This window comes from Oncorhynchus nerka, linkage group LG20 (assembly GCF_034236695.1).
Source record: "Oncorhynchus nerka isolate Pitt River linkage group LG20, Oner_Uvic_2.0, whole genome shotgun sequence".
NCBI lineage: Eukaryota > Metazoa > Chordata > Actinopteri > Salmoniformes > Salmonidae > Oncorhynchus > Oncorhynchus nerka.
The window spans coordinates 52,998,316-53,018,315 of record NC_088415.1 but is presented as its reverse complement, the minus strand read 5'-3'; the positions used below and the strand labels follow the sequence as shown (position 1 = coordinate 53,018,315).

The 20,000-nt window shown below is 43.0% G+C and overlaps 1 protein-coding gene across 2 annotated transcripts in view; it reads left to right on the top strand.

Annotated features, from left to right (window-relative positions):
* Positions 1-20,000, top strand: part of epha4b (eph receptor A4b) — a 184,283-nt gene that overhangs the window by 63,448 nt on the left and 100,835 nt on the right. For both annotated transcript variants that reach the window (XM_065005586.1, XM_065005585.1), the window contains exon 10: positions 1,849-1,954. In XM_065005586.1, coding sequence (XP_064861658.1) covers positions 1,849-1,954 — 106 coding nt within the window. The remainder of the gene's footprint in view (positions 1-1,848; positions 1,955-20,000) is intronic.

Genomic DNA, 20,000 nt, shown 5'->3' with positions numbered 1-20,000 from the left:
CTTTCCCTCCCGACTGTGCTGTTCTACATGTGAAATAATTACCAACACTTTTCATATAAAAATAGTAAACTGCTATTTTTATTGTTTATTTTTTATTTAACCTTTTGTTTAACTAGGCAAGTCAGTTAACAAATTCTTGTTTACAATGACGACCTCCCTAAAGGCAAAAGGCCCCTCCTGCGGGGCCTGGGATGAAAAAATAAATACAATATAAATATAGGACAAAACACACATCACAACAAGAGTGACAACGCAACACTACATAAAGAGAGATCTAAAACAACAACACAGCAAGGCAGCAACACATGACATCACAGCATGGTAGTAACACAACATCACAACAACATGGTAGCAACACAAAACATGGTAGAAACATTATTAAGCACAAACAACAGCACAAAGGTCAAGAAGGTAGAGACAACAATACATCACACAAAGCAGCCACAAATGTCCATAAGAGTGTCCATGATTGGGTCTTTGAATTAATTGATTGAGGTAAAACTGTCCAGTTTGAGTGTTTGTTGCAGCTCGTTCTAGTCGCTAGCTGCAGCGAACTGAAAAGAGGAGCGACCCAGGGATGTGTTTGCTTTGGGGACCTTTAACAGAATGTGACTGGCAGAACGGATGTTGTATGTAGAGGATGAGGGCTGCAGTAGGTATCTCAGATAGGGGGGAGTGAGGCCTAAGAGGGTTTTATAAATAAGCGACAGGTATACAGAGATGACCAGTTTACAGAGGAGTATAGAGAGCAGTGATGTGTCCTATAAGGAGCATTGAATGCAAATCTGATGGCCGAATGGTAAAGAACATCAAGCCGGTCAAGAGCACACTTACCTGACGATCTATAAATTATGTCTCCGTAATCTAGCATGGGTAGGATGGTCATCTGAATCAGGGTTATTTTGGCAGCTGGGCTGAAAGAGGAGCGATTACAATAGAGGAAACCAATCTAGGAAACCTATTGGGTAAAATATATTGTTCACAGTTATTGTGCATAATTGTTAGTTACACAATTATTATTATTGTGCCAACTGACTTAATATTGATCATGTAAATCAATCGTGTCGATTTGTTCAATCATTTTAATATCATCAATCTGATCAATCGTTCAACTTCATGACTATTGAAATGAAAACCACGGATGGAGCTGAGTGAATATTAGTCAAATCAATTGTATATACGTTGACCAATTGTATAGATCACACTGTAATTCACTGTGGTGCACTGAAACCTTTAAAGCAGCCTAGTGTGTGTGTCTGTTTCTGTGCGTGTTTGCACCTGTGTGTGTGTGTGTTCAATGCCAGGGAATGGAATAGGAGATAAATGGCCATCTATTGCTGCCTGGAGGCATTCATTTGCCTGAAAGGGCTCGCTGCCCACACACACACACACACACACACACACACACACACACACACACACACACGTCTGCTCGTGCTTGGCTAACCTTGATAAATGGAACATTTGTTTTGAGTAATGGCCCGATTGCTGCAGCGTAAAAATCAATGTGGTTTCACAGAAACTTTTAAAGCAGGCTTGTTATGTACAATGTTAACATATCCATTTGGACAGCCAGGAAAATTGGAATGCGTTTACAGTCAGCCCTCGTTGAGGAATATTGAAATGGAAAAAGCTTTTCATCGTCAAAGAGCCTGCTGAGTACATTATCTATCTCTTTCAAGTTCTCTCTCTCTCTCTCTCTCTCTGTTGCGCACACACACACCTTCCAAAGATGGAGACTTTAGACCTGGCCTAATGCGCACGCAAGCAGGCACACACACACACACACACACACACACTCTTACGCTGTATTAACTCTTTCTCTTCATAATGTATTCCCTGTCTCAGACATGTTGGCCATAGACCCCAACCAGTCTACTATTCTGGCTGTGTCCATCGCTGGAGGCATCATACTGCTCATCTTTCTGGTTGCCTGCTTCGTCGTCAGTGGCAGGTAAGCGCAATACACACCGCACACACACATGAGCACACACACACACACACACACACACATGAGCACACACACACACACACATGAGCACACACACACACCGTGGGAGTTGGAGCTGCTTATAAAGATGCAATTGCCCACGTCCACTCAGATTGCATTGAAACATTTACATTTACATTTACATTTAAGTCATTTAGCAGACGCTCTTATCCAGAGCGACATAAGATAAGCTTCATTAAGAGTTCAGTCCACTCTTGTATATCGCCTTGGGAGCAAAGAGAACACTACGATTTACTTGATATTATATATGACGTTTGATTGTCACCTTATAAGAATCTTAAGGGAACATACAGTACCTGACGTTAAGCGAAGGCCATGTGTGAGCCTGTGTTATTGAGTCAGGTTAAAGAAGAGAACCAAAGAGAAGAGGTGACGGGAGGACGAGAGAAGAGGGGGAAAGGAGAGGGAGAGGAGCAGACAGTCTGAATTAGGCTCCAGCTCTCCAGTACAGAGGGAGGAAACAAAGAGAGCAGAGAGGGATGACAGGCCAGTGATTTACAATGTCTGTCAATGAATGGTTATCCTATATTTGCTGTGACTAGATTAAATAGCTATTCTTCCCCTGGATACAGACACACACACACACACACACACACACACACACACACACACACACACATACACAATTTACTACACGCACACAGTTCTGAGGTCTGTAAAAATATTAGTATTGATTGAGGGTGATTTCCTATCAGGCTGAGTGCTCTTTTCACTATTGACCACGTGGGATCTAATCAGTGGAGACTGTCCTAAACACACACACTCACACAGAGACACACACACAAACACATATGCACGCACTTGCAAATGCACTCACATACAGATACACACATAAAACACACTCAAATGAGAAAGGCGAGACGGCAGGGTGCTAATCCTGGTTTACTACAAGTACACACAGACACACACTTACAGCTAATCAGGTTTCACAGGCAGGTGTTAACTGGGTTTTACAGGGGGGTCGATACACCTCCATCAATTATCTCTCCCTCCATCCCTATTTTCTCTCCATTCCCTCTCACCGCCTTTTCATTCTGCCAAAGGCTAGGATAGGGGGGTGGGGGGAGGGGTGGGTGTTGATTAGTGCTTTCTAAGAGAGAACCTCGAAAAATCTATCCAAAAGGTGTGTGTGTGTGTGTGTGTGTGTGTCAAATCAAATGTTTTTTTGTCATATGCTTCGTAAACAACGGGTGTAGACTATGTGAAATGTTTACTTCTCAACAATGCATAGAGAAAAATAATAACACAAGGAATAAATACACAATGAGTAATGATAACTTGGCTATTTACACGGGGCACCAGTACCGAGGGAATGTGCAGGGTTACGAGGTAATTGAGGTGGGGATAAAGTGACCAGGCTACAGGATAGATAATAAACAGTAGCAGCAGTGTATGTGATGAATCAAAACAGTTAGTGCAAAAAAATATGGCCTGGGGGGGCGGGGTAGAAGCTGTCCAGGTCCTGTTGGTTCCAGACTTGGTGCATCAGTACTGCTTGCCGTGTGGTAGCAGAGAAAACAGTATGACTTGGATGGCTGGAGTCTTTGACATTTTTTAGGGCCTTCCTCTGACACCGCCTGGAATAGAGGTCCTGGATGGCAGGGAGTTTGGCCCCAGTGATGTACCGGTTCGTACTCACTGCCCTCTGTAGCGCCTTGCTGTCAGATGTCAAGCAGTCGCTATACCAGGCGGCGATGCAGCCAGTCTCAGTCGTGATTTTTTTGAGGATCTGAGGGCCCATGCCAAATCTTTTCAGCCTCCTGATGAGGAACAGAACCCGCTCCACTACAGACCCGTCGATGTGGATGGGGGTGTGCTCAGCCCTCTGTTTCTTTCCTGTAGCCCACGATCAGCTCATTTTTCAAGTTAAGGGAGAGGTTGTTGTCCTGGCAACACACTGCCAGGCCACTGACCTCCTCCCTATAGGCTGTCTCATCATGGTTGGTGATCAGGCCAACCACCGTCATGTCCAAACGTAATGATGGTGTTGGAGTTGTGCGCTGCCACACATTCCTGGGTAAACAGGGTATACAGGAGGGGCTAAGCGCCCCTGGGGGGCCCCCGTGTTGAGGATCAGCGTGGCAGATGTGTTGTTGCCTACCCTCACCCTTTGGGGTGAGTTCAGGATCCAGTTGCAGAGGGAGTTGTTTTGTCCCAGGGTCCTTAGCTTAGTGATGAGCTTTGAGGGCATTATGGTGTTGGACGCTGAGCTGTAGTTATGAACAGCATTTTCAGGCATGTGTCCCTTGTGAATGTTAACCTGTTTTTTGTTTTTTTGACACCACACTCCAAAAAGCAAGTTCTGCAGGCTCTAGTTCTGTCTTATCTTGATTATCTTATCTTATTGTCCAGTCGTGCGGTCGAGTGCTGCAAGGAAAGAACTAGTTAAGCTGCAGCTGGCCCAGAACAGAGCGGCACGTCTTGCTCTTCATTGTGATCAGAGGGCTGATATATATACTATGCATACCAGTCTCTCTTGGCTAAGAGTTGAGGAGAGACTGACTGCATCACTTCTTCTTTTAATAAGAAACATGAATGTGTTTAAAATCCCAAATTGTTGCATTGTCAACTTACACACAGCTCTGACACACACACTTACCCCACCAGATATGTCACCAGAAAGTGTACAGTATTATATAGAGCTATTATTGCATGGAACTCCATTCCATCTCATATTGCTCAAATAATCAGCATACCTGGTTTCAAAAAACAGATAATCCAACACCTCGTTGGCACCAACGCCTCTCCCCTATTTACCTAGATAGTTTGTGTGTATGAATTGATATGTAGGCTACATGTGCCTTCAAAAATGTTTCATGTAGTTCTGTCCTTGAGTTGTTCTGGTCTATTAATGTTCTGTATTATGTTGTGTGGACCCCAGTAAGAGGAGCTGCTGCTTTTGCAACAGTTAATGGGGATCCTAATAAAATACCAAATACCAAAGGTCTTACTCACATCAGCTATATAGAGCAAGATCACACAGCCATCCGGAGCAGCTGGTGCTCTCATGCATGATTCAATGTTGCTTGCCTCAAAGCGAGCATAGAGGGAATTTACTTGTCTGGTAGGCTTGCGGCGCTGGGCCATTCGCGGCTGGGTTTCCCTGGTAGTTTGCAAGACCTGTCATATTGATAATTTGATTGTAGGAGGTCATAGTGAGATTTCTTATAATCGTCCAGATTGGTGTCCCACTCCTTGAAAGCGGTAGCTCTAGCCTTTAGTTCAGTGCGGATATTGCCTGTAATCTATGGCTTCTGGTTGGAATATGTACGTACGTTCACTGTGGGGATGCACTTATCAACGCCCTGACCTGAGTATTCTTTGTTTTCTTTATATATTTTGGTTAGGTCAGGGTGTGACGAGGGTGGTATGTGTGTTTTTGTCTCATCTAGGGTTTTGTATGTCTAGGTGTGTGTGTCTAGTCTAGGAATATTGTAGGTCTATGGTGGCCTGGATTGGTTCCCAATCAGAGGCAGCTGTTTATCGTTGTCTCTGATTGGGGAACCTATTTAGGTTGCCATTTTCCAGTTTGGGTTCGTGGGTTATGTCAGAGCCGTCAGCCAGCCAGGAGCTGCCAGAGCCGTCAGCCAGCCAGGAGCTGCCAGAGCCGTCAGCCAGCCAGGAGCTGCCAGAGCCGTCAGCCAGCCAGGAGCTGCCAGAGCCGTCAGCCAGCCAGGAGCTGCCAGAGCCATCTGTCAGCCAGGACCTGCCAGAGCCGTCAGCCAGCCAGGAGCTGCAAGAGCCATCAGCCAGCCAGGAGCTGCCTGAGCCGCCTGTCACGCCGGCGATGCCAGAGACGCCCTCCTGTCCGGAGCTGCCAGAGTCGCTCCTCAGTCCAGAGGCGCCTTTCCGTCCAGTGGCGCTCTCTACGATGATCTTCAGTCCGGGGCCCGATGCGAGGGTGGGCCAAGACTGAGGTAGAGAGGGGTCCACGTCCCGCACCCGAGCCGCCGCCGTGAAAGAGGCCCACCTGGACCCTCCCCTTTAGATTAGGTTTTTGCAGCCGGAGTCCGCACCTTTGTGGGGGGGTACTGTCACGCCCTGACCTGAGTATTCTTTGTTTTCTTTATATATTTTGGTTAGGTCAGGGTGTGACGAGGGTAGAACGTGTGTTTTTGTCTCATCTAGGGTTTAGTATGTCTAGGTGTGTCTAGGTGTGTGTGTCTAGTCTAGGCATATTGTAGGTCTATGGTGGCCTGGATTGGTTCCCAATCAGAGGCAGCTGTTTATCGTAGTCTCTGATTGGGGAACCTATTTAGGTTGCCATTTTCCAGTTTGGGTTCGTGGGTTATTGTCTATGTGATGTTGCTTGTTAGCACAGTGTTTCTTTAGCAGTCACGTTCGTCTTGTTAGTTTGTTTTAGTGTACTTCGTGTTTTTCCGTCTTTTAAATCATGCATTCACACCACGCTGCGCTTTGGTCTACTCAATACGACAATCGTGACATGCACTTATTAATGAAGCCGGTGATTGATGTGGTAAACTCCTCAATGTTATCGGATGAATCTCGGAACATATTCCAGTCGGTGCTAGCGAAACAGTCCTGTAGCTTAGCATCCGCTTCACCGGACCACTTCCGTATTGAGCGTGTCACTGGTACTTCCTGTTTGACTTTTTGCTTGTAAGCAGCAATCAGGAGAATAGAGTTAAGCTTTGTATGCGTCTCTGAGCGTGGAGTAAAGGTGATCTAGAGTTGTTTCACCTCTAGTTGCACACGTGACATGGTGGTAGAAATGAGGTTAAACCGATTTCAGTTTCCCTGCATTAAAATCATCAGCCACTGGGAGCGCCGCCTCTGGATGTGCATTTCCTTGTTTGCTTATGGCCCTATACAGCTCGTTGAGTGCTGTCTTAGTGCCAGCATCGGTTTCTGGTGATAAAGAAACAGCTTCAAAAATTATAGATGAATACTGTCTTGGTAGATACTGTAGTATGGCCTGTAGTTTATGGTGAGGTATTCTAACTCAGGCGAGCAAAACCTTGAGAATTCCTTAGCATTAGAGATTGGCACACAAGCTGTTGTTAACAAAGAGACACACACCTCTCCCCTTAATCTTACCCGAAGCTGCCATTCGGTCTTGCCGATGCATAGAAAAAATAGCTAGATGTATATTATCCATGTCCTTATTCGGCTACGACTCTGAGAAACATTGGGTATTACAGTACTTCAGGTCCCGTTGATAGGATAGTCTCGAACAGAGCTCGTCCAGTTTGTTCTCTAGTGATTTTTATATATTCGCCAATAGAAGGGTAGAGGTGGTTTAGTTCTATTCGTTGATTTGGTCTTGTCCGGGAGCTGTACCTCCCTCTTTCGAGTGACCCGGGTGTAGGACCCGGTCGGTCCTGGAGGAGCAGTACATCCACAGCTGCCGACTCGTTGAAGTAGAAATCTTCATTCAAGGCAAGGTTAGTGATCGCTCTTCTAATGTCCAGAAGCTGTTTTCGGGACATAGGAAATGATGGCAGAAGTATTATGTACAAAAGAAAGTTGAGATCAGCATAAAAAAAAAAAACACACAAAATAGCAGAATTTGTCAGAAGGCCATTAGACGGCAGCTATCCATCTCTGCAGTGCCGTGTGTGTATGTATGTGTGTGTGTGTGTGTGTGTGTGTGTGTGTGTGTGTGTGTGCTTGACTTAAGATTGCAGGAGATGAAAGACAGCACTTGAGAGACAAGGAGGGAAATGAGGACTAGAGATGGACAGAGCACCGCAGAGCAAACAGAAAGGGGAGAGTGGAGAGGCAGGGAGAAGAGATAAAGAAAGGGAGAAAGGCAAGTTCAGAGATGATATTGGAAGTAGTGGGGATCGTAGAAGGGAGCATCAGAGATGTTCTTTCTTGTGAGAGAGGGAAGGAGGGAGGGGGGAAGAAACAAGGAGTGAGGGGTGGAGGGAGTAGGGAGGGAGTGGGGAGAGATTGACCTGGAAGGTGCAATAGTAGTGGTTATGTTGCATACCGGCAGGCAGGTTTCTGAAGAATCAGACAGAATCTGAGTGATAACCACTCACTATAGCGTGTACATGTATGTCTCTCTTTTTCTCTCAACTTCTTTCCTTCTGTCTCTCTTTCTCTTTATCGCCTCTTCTCAGTTTTCTATACCATCTTCTCTCTCCCCATATCAATATCTGCTCCTCCCCCCTACCCTGGTGTCTATTCGACATTTCCTCTCAATCGCCTATGCTTTTTTTCTCTCGCTCTCTCTCTTTCCTTGTGTTCTCTGTAGCCTTCATTACAGCTGAATGAAGCTACACTCATTCATCTCAAGCATCTGAGAGAAGTTGGAGGGTGAGGGGGAGGGAGGGAGAGGCAGGGAGAGAATGAGAGAGAGCTCTGTGCGGTTAAAATGAATGACAATGTACTGACTGGATCACCTTTTGAAGACAGATGAGTCAGATAGCCATATGCAGCAGTCATAATAGTGGAGTATAAAGGATTCGTACAAATCTTTGTATAGAAAACCAGCTTCAACCATTCTTTCAGCATTGGCAATTACTCCCTGGGCAAGTAACAGAACGAGGGGGGATGGCAGAACAAGCTCTATTTTGGTGGCCTTTGGTACATTCTAATGCCTTGATTCCATCCGAAATACACAGCTAAAAAATGAAATACTTTAAGGACTTTAACCTCCCGGTTTGGTCAAGTAAGTGGTATTGAGTAGAAAGACATGAAACCCCCGAGTGGCGCAGCGGTCTAAGGCACCGCAGTGTTGAGGCGTCACTACCGGGGTTCCTGTGTCACAACCGGACGTGACCGGGGGTCCCTTAAGGCGGCACACAACTTGGCTCATCGCGCTCCAGCGACTCCTTGTGGTGGGTGAGTCCTCTGACACATTGGCGCAGCTGCCTTCCGGGTTAAGCGAGCGGGTGTTAAGAAGCGTTTCGGAGGACGCATGGCTTGACTTTCGACCTGGGGAGTTGCAGCAATGAGACAAGATCGTAATTGGGGAGGAAAAGGGGGTAGAGATACGTTAAAATGACTGAAAAATGTCATGAATTCAGTTGTGTAGGCCTATGTGATCAGGACCATTTTCTAAGTAAGATAACCTTTTTTTTAACATGAAACCTTTCTTCTCTTTAGATAAAAGTCATATTTATAGTTATACTGCAAGATATGAATTGGCACAGTGATGTTTGTTCTTCAAACTAAGAATTGTATTGGCTCTGCAGCTGTGGACACTTAAGGTAAGTGAAACAATTTTATTTGTATGCCAGACAAAATTAAACGGGCCTATTTATATAATGAATATGAATAAAGAGGGCCGAGCAATATTAAATATTAAAGCACTCATACAAAGTTATACTTCCATCTGAACTGGTTCTCTAGCAGATTAGTAAAAATGTCTCACCCCTTGTTCAAGAATGTCCTTTTTCGGGCTTCCGGTGACTCAACTTAGGAAATGGCTGCCTAGTTCTTCGTACTGCACATCGGTTGGGTATTTCCCCCCCTAAATTGAAGTATTTACTCTGAGCATTATAATAACTTATGCAAAATGGGAAAATAGGAAAAGGTCTCGGAGCTACAACAACAGCCCGTAACAAGACAGCAGGAGATATAATCGCCGATGAACCCGAAATGGCTAATGCTAGCGCAAATAAGACAGCAGCAGCAAAAGAACCCTCATTTCGTGAGTTGATGAAGGAGGAATTGCGTGAGGCGCACACAGGCTTACAAGAGGAACATCGAGAAGATGTAAGAAAAGAACTAAACGAGTTCAAGAAGGACATTAACCAGAAACTGGAAGAAAACAAATTAGAACTCCACAGCATATCTACAAGAATGGGGGACTCAGAACAGCGCATTGGGGAAACGGACACATGGACCTCCGCAGTCAACACACTGACCTGGGAATCGAGAGAGCACACCGAGCTCTGGCATCCAAAAACCCCCCAGCGGCGCCCCACCAAGATCCATAGTAGTACGGTTCCTAAAATTCTCAGTCAAAGAGAAAGTCTTACCTGCAACCTGGAAAAAGCCTGTTAACTTCCAAGGCCAACGAGTGTTCTTTGATCATGACTACGCGGGAGAGATTACTGAAAAGGAAAGAATACACCCCCATTAAGAAGGCACTTAAAGAGAAGGGTATTCGCATCCGAACACTATTGCCCGGCAAAAATGCGGGTATTTCTGGAAAATGGCTCAGTTACATACGAGCATGCAGACGAGGCGGCTGAGGACCTGAAGTCAAGGGGCTTCCCAGTGGAGTATACCGCCAGGAGAAAGGCGACGTCACCAGCGGAAAGACTCGAGCAGGCTCTCCCATGGATCGTTGTCGATAAGCAGGGTCATGGAGAAAGAGGGAAACCATCTCGGCGAGAGGACGTTCACATCCGAGAGAGACTCAGGCATTTCCAACGGGAAGATGGAAGACACTGAATCGGATTTAACAGAATGAATAGTTACCGCGAGCTGTTAAGACGTTGGGTTGTTACGGTTGACATTGCAATAGGTAAAATATGTCCCCTATTTTCCCCCCAATGCTGAACGAGGGTGAGTAGCCAAAAGCATGTGTTCTTTACGAACACACGAAGTAGTGTCACGTTAATAACATATATATTAGCTAAGGATTAATGACACATTGACAATGGGGCGACAGAAGGGCATATCAAGGGGAGGATTCATGATATGCAAGCATGACCGATGTGTCTAAGCGATGAAATAGGCGCCTTTATTATTTTCGGTTCCACCAGGTCTTGTTTGTGACTACGTCACGCATTTTCATATCTGAGCGAGGGGCCCATCCTGCGGACAGGCTCATCCCCTCAAACCCCAGAGGCAAGAGACAGTCCTCTGACATGGGAGTCCAAATATTTTCCCACTTTGGTTTACTTTATTATCGTTCTTGATCTTTCGTTCATTTTTAGGCTCATGATAAGCAGGCAGATATGGTGCACAGGTTTTTTTTATTTATATCGATGCATCATGGGGAATTTAAAGTCATCAGTCTCAATGTAAACCGACTGGGGAGTGACATCAAGAGAAGTAAGGTCATCAGTCTCAATGTAAACGGACTGGGGAGTGACATCAAGAGTAGTAAGGTCATCAGTCTCAATGTAAACGGACTGGGGAGTGACATCAAGAGTAGTAAGGTCATCAGTCTCAATGTAAACGGACTGGGGAGTGACATCAAGTGAAGTAAGGTCATCAGTCTCAATGTAAACGGACTGGGGAGTGACATCAAGAGAAGTAAGGTCATCAGTCTCAATGTAAACGGACTGGGGAGTGACATCAAGAGAAGTAAGGTCATCAGTCTCAATGTAAACGGACTGGGGAGTGACATCAAGAGAAGTAAGGTCATCAGTCTCAATGTAAACGGACTGGGGAGTGACATCAAGAGTAGTAAGGTCATCAGTCTCAATGTAAACGGACTGGGGAGTGACATCAAGTGAAGTAAGGTCATCAGTCTCAATGTAAACGGACTGGGGAGTGACATCAAGAGAAGTAAGGTCATCAGTCTCAATGTAAACGGACTGGGGAGTGACATCAAGAGAAGTAAGGTCATCAGTCTCAATGTAAACGGACTGGGGAGTGACATCAAGAGAAGTAAGGTCATCAGTCTCAATGTAAACGGACTGGGGAGTGACTTCAAGAGAAGTAAGGTCATCAGTCTCAATGTAAACGGACTGGGGAGTGGCGTCAAGAGAAGTAAGGTCATCAAGTAAGGTCATCAGTCTCAATGTAAACGGACTGGGGAGTGACATCAAGAGAAGTAAGGTCATCAGTCTCAATGTAAACGGACTGGCGAGTGACATCAAGAGAAGTAAGGTCATCAGTCTCAATGTAAACGGACTGGGGAGTGACATCAAGAGTAGTAAGGTCATCAGTCTCAATGTAAACGGACTGGGGAGTGACATCAAGTGAAGTAAGGTCATCAGTCTCAATGTAAACGGACTGGGGAGTGACATCAAGAGAAGTAAGGTCATCAGTCTCAATGTAAACGGACTGGGGAGTGACATCAAGAGAAGTAAGGTCATCAGTCTCAATGTAAACGGACTGGGGAGTGACATCAAGAGAAGTAAGGTCATCAGTCTCAATGTAAACGGACTGGGGAGTGACATCAAGAGAAGTAAGGTCATCAGTCTCAATGTAAACGGACTGGGGAGTGACATCAAGAGAAGTAAGGTCATCAGTCTCAATGTAAACGGACTGGGGAGTGACATCAAGAGAAGTAAGGTCATCAGTCTCAATGTAAACGGACTGGGGAGTTACATCAAGAGAAGTAAGGTAACAGCAAAGCTCAAACTGGAGAGGTGACATACTATTCTGGTTGGAAACTCACTTATCCACACCTGAACACGAGAAAATTGGATATAGGACTATTTATTTTCCTCTTACAAAATGGGGAGTTGCAATCTTGATCCCAAAGTCAGTTAATTTTGAGTTTGTCAGAAATAAATACAAGGAGGGTAGGTTTATACTTGTTAAATGTAAACTGGATAACAAGGAAGTTACATTATATAATGTAAACTCACCCCCAGGGAGTGACATGGTCTTCTACAGGAAGTTACATTATTTAATGTTTACGCACCCCCAGGGAGTGACATGGTCTTCTACAGGAAGTTACATTATTTAATGTATACACACCCCCAGGGAGTGTCATGGTCTTCTACAGGAAGTTACATTATTTAATGTATACACACCCCCAGGGAGTGACATGGTCTTCTACAGGAAGTTACATTATTTAATGTATACACACCCCCAGGGAGTGACATGGTCTTCTACAGGAAGTTACATTATTTAATGTATACGCACCCCCAGGGAGTGACATGGTCTTCTACAGGAAGTTACATTATTTAATGTATACTCACCCCCAGGGAGTGACAAGGTATTCTACAGGAAGTTACATTATTTAATGTATATGCACCCCCAGGGAGTGACATGGTCTTCTACAGGAAGTTACATTATTTAATGTAAACGCACCCCCAGGGAGTGACATGGTCTTCTACAGGAAGTTACATTATTTAATGTATACTCACCCCCAGGGAGTGACATGGTCTTCTACAGGAAGTTACATTATTTAATGTATACTCACCCCCAGGGAGTGACATGGTCTTCTACAGGAAGTTACATTATTTAATGTATACGCACCCCCAGGGAGTGACATGGTCTTCTACAGGAAGTTACATTATTTAATGTATACGCACCCCCAGGGAGTGACATGGTCTTCTACAGGAAGTTGCATTATTTAATGTATACTCACCCCCAGGGAGTGACATGGTCTTCTACAGGAAGGTGTTTGATTTAATTGCCACAGAAACCACTGGCACTCTTATCTGTGGAGGGGACTTTAACACAATTATAAACTCAAAATTGGACAGCACAAACCAAAATAGGAAAATGAGCCTAGTTGCCAAAAAGATCAATAGGATACTGCAGGATCTAGGACTGCTCGATGTATGGCGTGACACCCACAAGACCGATAAGGAATATACTTTTTACTCAGCCCGCCACACTGAATACTCCAGGTTAGACTACTTTTTCATGTACAGTGGAGATAGACACAGGCTTAAGGATTGTAGGATCGGGCAGAGCGACTTATTACATCATAATGGAGTTTACCTAAATACAAGCATGCTGAATGATCCAGGTTAGACTACTTTTTCATGTACAGTGGAGATCGACACAGGCTTAAGGATTGTAGGATCGGGCAGAGCGACTTATTACATCATAATGGAGTTTACCTAAATACAAGCATGCTGAATGATCCAGCGTTCAAGGAATCAATAAAGACAGAATTGAACATCTATCTGGAGAATAATGATAATGGGGAAGTATCTCCTGCTATATTGTGGGATGCAGCTAAGGCAGTTATTAGAGGGAAGATCATAGCCACATCATCTCTCAAGAAAAATAATCAAGCACAGAAACTGCTGAAATTACAGGAAACCCTAAGAAACTTTGAACAATCTCATGGTCAATACAAAGACCCTCTTATATTACGAGAGATTCAAAAGGTAAAACAGGAAATTGACCAGATTTATAGAGAAGAAGTTGAGAAAAAGCTTAGGTTCCTGAAACAACGATATTATGAAGCAGGCTCAAAGGCAACCAAATTACTAGCATGGAGACTCAGGAAACAACAAGCACAGAATACCATTTTCAACATGAAAACAATCAGAAAAGATCACATGCAAATGAGATAAAATACAGAATGCAATTGAATCATATTACACAAATCTGTACAAGCAACCAGAGAAGGCAGATGCACAGACAATAGAGCACTTTTTGAACTCACTCGATCTCCCCTCAATTGGGACAGAGCAAAATGATAGACTAACTTTAGAAATATCCACCGAAGAAATTAATAAAGCAATATCTCAACAAAAAGTCAACAAGTCTCCAGGCACTGATGGCTTCCCTTCAGAATGGTTCAAGACCTTCAGAGAACAATTAGCACCTCTACTTAAGGCCTGTTTTAACTGGACTCTGAGGGAGGGGGGTCTCCCACCGTCATGGAGAGAGGCCATCATATCAGTAAGATAGAAGAGGGTAAAGATAAGAAAGAATGCAGTTCATATAGACCTATCACAATTCTTAAACACAGATTATAAACTATATGCATCAATAATAGCCAAAAGAATGGAGAAAATAATCCCAGAATTGATTGACGGAGATCCAACTGGTTTCATACAAAATAGGCAGACACAGGACAATATAAGGAGAACACTACATGTCATGGACCACATTACTCAGAATAAGACAAGTGCAATATTAATCAGTCTAGATGCAGAAATAGCATTTGATTCAGTGGGATGGGATTATCTATTCCAAGTTATGGAAAGATTTGGTTTCAACAAAGAAGTGATACAGTGCATCAAAACACTGTATTCATGTCCGACCGCTAGAATAAAGAGAAATGCACATTTGACAGGAACAATAAAATTAGAGCGAGGGGCAAGACAAGGCTGTAATATATCACCCACGCTCTTCTCCTTGTACCTCGAACCATTAGCACAGGCAATAAGACAGGACCCAACCTTAGAGGGAATAACAATACGAGGCAGTGAACATAAGAAATGCATGTATGCTGATGACGTTCTGTTATCATGACCCCTTACTTAGGGGTCATGATTTGGGGCTATACAGATGTTTGATGTATTAGAATAATTATGCTTATGTTATATTAATAGAAGGGGAGGGGTTTTAAGACCCCTTCCCTTCCTTACATTTATAGGGTCCTAGACTATAGATTAACAATATATACGTATATTCATGATATAGTTTTAGAATTGTTCCACAGGTCTCTCTCTCATATAATGTGTGACTGAAACAGAACTCTGCAGGGGAGTGTGGGAGATAAGACACTAGTCAGACAGTCCACAATAAATCAGCTTTGGGGAGTGGACGTTTACTGCAAAGTTTAAGATAACACTAAAAGCCATTGTTTACATAGGGTTTTGGTCTCAGGAGTAAAAAGGTAATGACATAGTCAGTGACATCACTAAGGTGGGACTTCGGTTTAATAAAACAACTGGAGACCTTTTGTTTGAGGTGGAACTTACTCGGAAGCATGCGTGCTATGTTCCTGTTCCTGTTTGTCAACTTCTGCCTGCAGTCGCATTAATAAAGGTTTTTGAATGGTTTAATTCAAGATATTGTCATAATGCTGATTTCACCAATGAACCGATGATTGACAAGGAAGAACGTAAGGAACGAAACCTAACAAAAGGCAGAAAAGACAGAACAAATAATATAACAAACATTATGGTTAAACTCAAATCTACTAATTGATCATTAAAAAATAAATATTATTATATATATTCTGTAAGGTATAATCTTTTTAAATGATATAAATAAGACTGGTGGAGTTGTCACACATGCAGCTAACAGAAATGTATGGAAATGTCTGCTCTACCCAAAATTACAACCAACTGATTGCAACATTACCGCAAACATGGAAGAGTAAGGAGTAAGGAACTGCATTAAAGACCAAAGTTGGTTAAAGAACATTTTTATAAGTAAAAAAGTATACCAGTTTCATTTAAGGACCAAAAAATTGACAGCTGTGCCATATAGATAGCAAAATAGCTGGGAAGAGATTTTCGATGTACCGATTCCATGGAACATGGTTTATGAGCTGATACACAAAATGACGGCAGAATAAAAACGTAGAATTTTCCCATTGAGAGTATTATACAAAATTCTTGCAACCAATAGAATGTTACATGAGTGGCCTTTCAGGTTATGTCAGTATAGGACTCGTTTTTACTGTGGTTATAGATAGTTTTGTACCTGTTTCCTCCAGCATCTTCACAAGGTCCTTTGCTGTTGTTCTGGGATTGATTTGCACTTTTCGCACCAAAGTACGTTCATCTCTACAGAATGTGTCTCCTTCCTGAGTGGTATGACGGCTGCGTGGTCCCATGGTGTTTATACTTGCGTACGATTGTTTGTACAGATGAAAGTGGTACCTTCAGGCATTTGGAAATTTCTCCCAAGGAACCAGACTTGTGGAGGTCTCCAATTTTTTTCTTTTGATTTTCCCATGATGTCAAGCAAAGAGGCACTGAGTTTGAAGGTAGGCCTTGAAATACATCAACAGGTACACCTCCAATTGACTCAAATAATGTCAATTAGCCTATAAGAAGCTTCTGAAGTCATGACATCATTTTCTGGAATTTTCCAAGCTGTTTAAAGGCACAGTCAACTTAGTGTATGTAAACTTCTGACCCACTGGAATTGTGATACAACGAATTATAAGTGAAAAAATCTGTCTGTAAAAAATTGTTGGAAAAATGACTTGTGTCATGCACAAAGTAGATGTCCTAACCGACTTGCCAAAACTATAGTCTGTTAACAAGAAATTTGTGGAGTGGTTGAAAAGTGAGTTTTAATGACTCCAACCTAAGTGTATGTAAACTTCCGACTTGTGTGCCGAGCTCGTGTGTTGTTATTTGTATGATTTTTTTATACAGTTGAAGTCGGAAGTTTACATACACTCAATTAGCATTTGGTAGCATTGCCTTTAAATTGTTTAACTTGGGTCAAATGCTTTGGGTAGCCTTCCACAAGCTTCCCACAATAAGTTTGGTGAATTTTGGCCCATTCCTCCTGACAGAGCTTGTGTAACCGAGTCAGGTTTGTAAGGCCTCCTTGCTCACACACGCTTTTTCAGTTCTGCCCACAATTTTTCTATAGGATTGAGGTCAGGGCTTTATGATGGCCACTCCAATACCTTGACTTTGTTGTCCTTAAGCCATTTTGCCACAACTTTGGAAGTATGCTTGGGGTCATTGTCCATTTGGAAGACCCATTTGCATCCAAGCTTTAACTTCCTGACTGATGTCTTGAGATGTTGCTTCAATATATCCAATTTTCTTTTCTCATGATGCCATCTATTTTGTGAAGTGCACCAGTCCCTCCTGCAGCAAAGCACCCCACAACATGATGCTGCCACCCCCATGCTTCACGGTTGGGACGGTGTTCTTTTGCTTGCAAGCCTCCCCCTTTTCCCTCCAAACATAACAATGGTCATTATGGCCAAACAGTTCTATTTTTGTTTCATCAGACCAGAGAACATTTCTCTGCTGTTGTTCTGGGATTGATTTGCACTTTTCGCACCAAAGTACGTTCATCTCTAAGAGACAGAACGCGTCTCCTTCCTAAGCGGTATGACGGCAGCGTGGTCCCATGGTGTTTATCCTTGCGTACTATTGTTTGTACAGATGAACGTGGTACCTTCAGGCATTTGGAAATTGCTCCCAAGGATGAACCAGACTTGTGGAGGTCTACAATTGTTTTCATGAGGTCTTGGCTGATTTATTTTTTATTTTCCAATGATGTCAAGCAACGAGGCACTATGTTTGAAGGTAGGCCTTGAAATACATCAACAGGTACACCTCCAATTGACTCAAATGATGTCAATTAGCCTATCAGAAGCTTCTAAAGCCATGACATCATTTTCTGGGATTTTCCAAGCTGTTTAAAGGCACAGTCAACTTAGTGTCTGTAAACAATTGTTGGAAAAATTACTTGTGTCATGCACAAAGTAGATGTCCTAACCAACTTGCCAAAACTATAGTTTGTTAACAAGAAATTTGTGGAGTGGTTGAAAAGTGAGTTTTAATGACACCAACCTAAGTGTATGTAAACTTCCGACTTCAACTGTATAGTGTGCTTTCTGAGGAGTTATATTACTCCTCAGAAAGTACTATTTTACACCTATGGTTACTATACATAACTTTAACCCATTGTATAAGAGATTCTCCAAAATGTAAATAGTCCAGATATTTATATACAAATTCTAATGGTTCTTTATTATGGGCCTTTTCAAAATCAGCTATGAATACCTGGCCCAGTTTCCAAAATGTGTCATAGTGTTCTATTGTTTCCAGTACTTTTCTGATATTACCTCCAATGTATGTAAAAAAAAAACATTTTTTTGTAAAGCTGACTGATCAGGATGAACAATATCTGACAGTACCTTTTTAATTCTATGCGCTCTGCCTTTTGCTCAAACGTTTTGCACCACATCACTGTAGCGTAAGGGGCCTCCAGTTTCCGTGGTGGGTCCTTATATATACCGTCTGTGTCCTGTTTCAGTATCAGTAAAAATCAGACCTTGCTGAGTATCTGATAATCTGTCATTTTTATAGGAGTGGTTAAAACATGCTAATAACGGACCTCTGAGTACATAAAAAAAATATTAGTGATACCTTACCTGTTTTTGGACTTAAAGGCTTTAATTGCATCAATAAGTTCCTCCTCTGTAATTTGGCCTTCACGTGTAGAGTTGTTAATTTTGCATTTAAAAAAAAATGTAAGCGTACAATTAACTTCAGTAAGGTAACGGGAAAGGGGGACACCTAGTCAGTTGTCCAGCTGAATGTATCCAACTGAAATGTGTGTTCTGCATTTAACCCAACCCCTCTGAATCAGTTAGTGGAGACGAAGGAGACTGAAATGTGTGTTCTGCATTTAACCCAACCCCTCTGAATCAGTTAGTGGAGACGAAGGAGACTGAAATGTGTGTTCTGCACTTAACCCAACCCCTCTGAATCAGTTAGTGGAGACGAAGGAGACTGAAATGTGTGTTCTGCATTTAACCCAACCCCCCTGAATCAGTTAGTGGAGACGAAGGAGACTGAAATGTGTGTTCTGCATTTAACCCAACCCCTCTGAATCAGTTAGTGGAGACGAAGGAGACTGAAATGTGTGTTCTGCATTTAACCCAACCCCTCTGAATCAGTTAGTGGAGACGAAGGAGACTGAAATGTGTGTTCTGCATTTAACCCAACCCCTCTGAATCAGTTAGTGGAGACGAAGGAGACTGAAATGTGTGTTCTGCATTTAACCCAACCCCTCTGAATCAGTTAGTGGAGACGAAGGAGACTGAAATGTGTGTTCTGCATTTAACCCAACCCCTCTGAATCAGTTAGTGGAGACGAAGGAGACTGAAATGTGTGTTCTGCATTTAACCCAACCCCTCTGAATCAGTTAGTGGAGACTGAAATGTGTGTTCTGCATTTAACCCAACCCCCCTGAATCAGTTAGTGGAGACGAAGGAGACTGAAATGGAAGACGTGTTTGAAGTATTTTTATTCCTCGTTCAAAATATTGTTTGGTGAATCATGGATGACTCCGTCATTCGTAACACGCTTTTGTCAATTATTTTTGAAGATGGTTGGTGTAATAATTTGGTCTGTTATTCCCCATATTCAATCCGGTTCACTTTATTTTCATTTTATATTACACCTGATCTTTCTTGAATAAGATTCTCCATTTCTTTTTGTTTTTCCTAACTTATTCGGTGCTTCTAAGCACTACAAGTGGTGCCATCTGTACTATTAGTTCCTCTGTTCCCTTTGTTCATGTGAACTCTTTTGAAAGTGCCCTTACAATAAGGCGATCTGCGGTACCTATGTTATGTAGGAAAAAGGCAGTAATACATTCTTCTGTCTTGGTTAAAAACAAGTTGTAATCCAGTAGGCTTTGTTTTAATTCCAATGTCCTCGCCCACGTGGAAATTCTGTAACGTGTTTGCGAATTATTT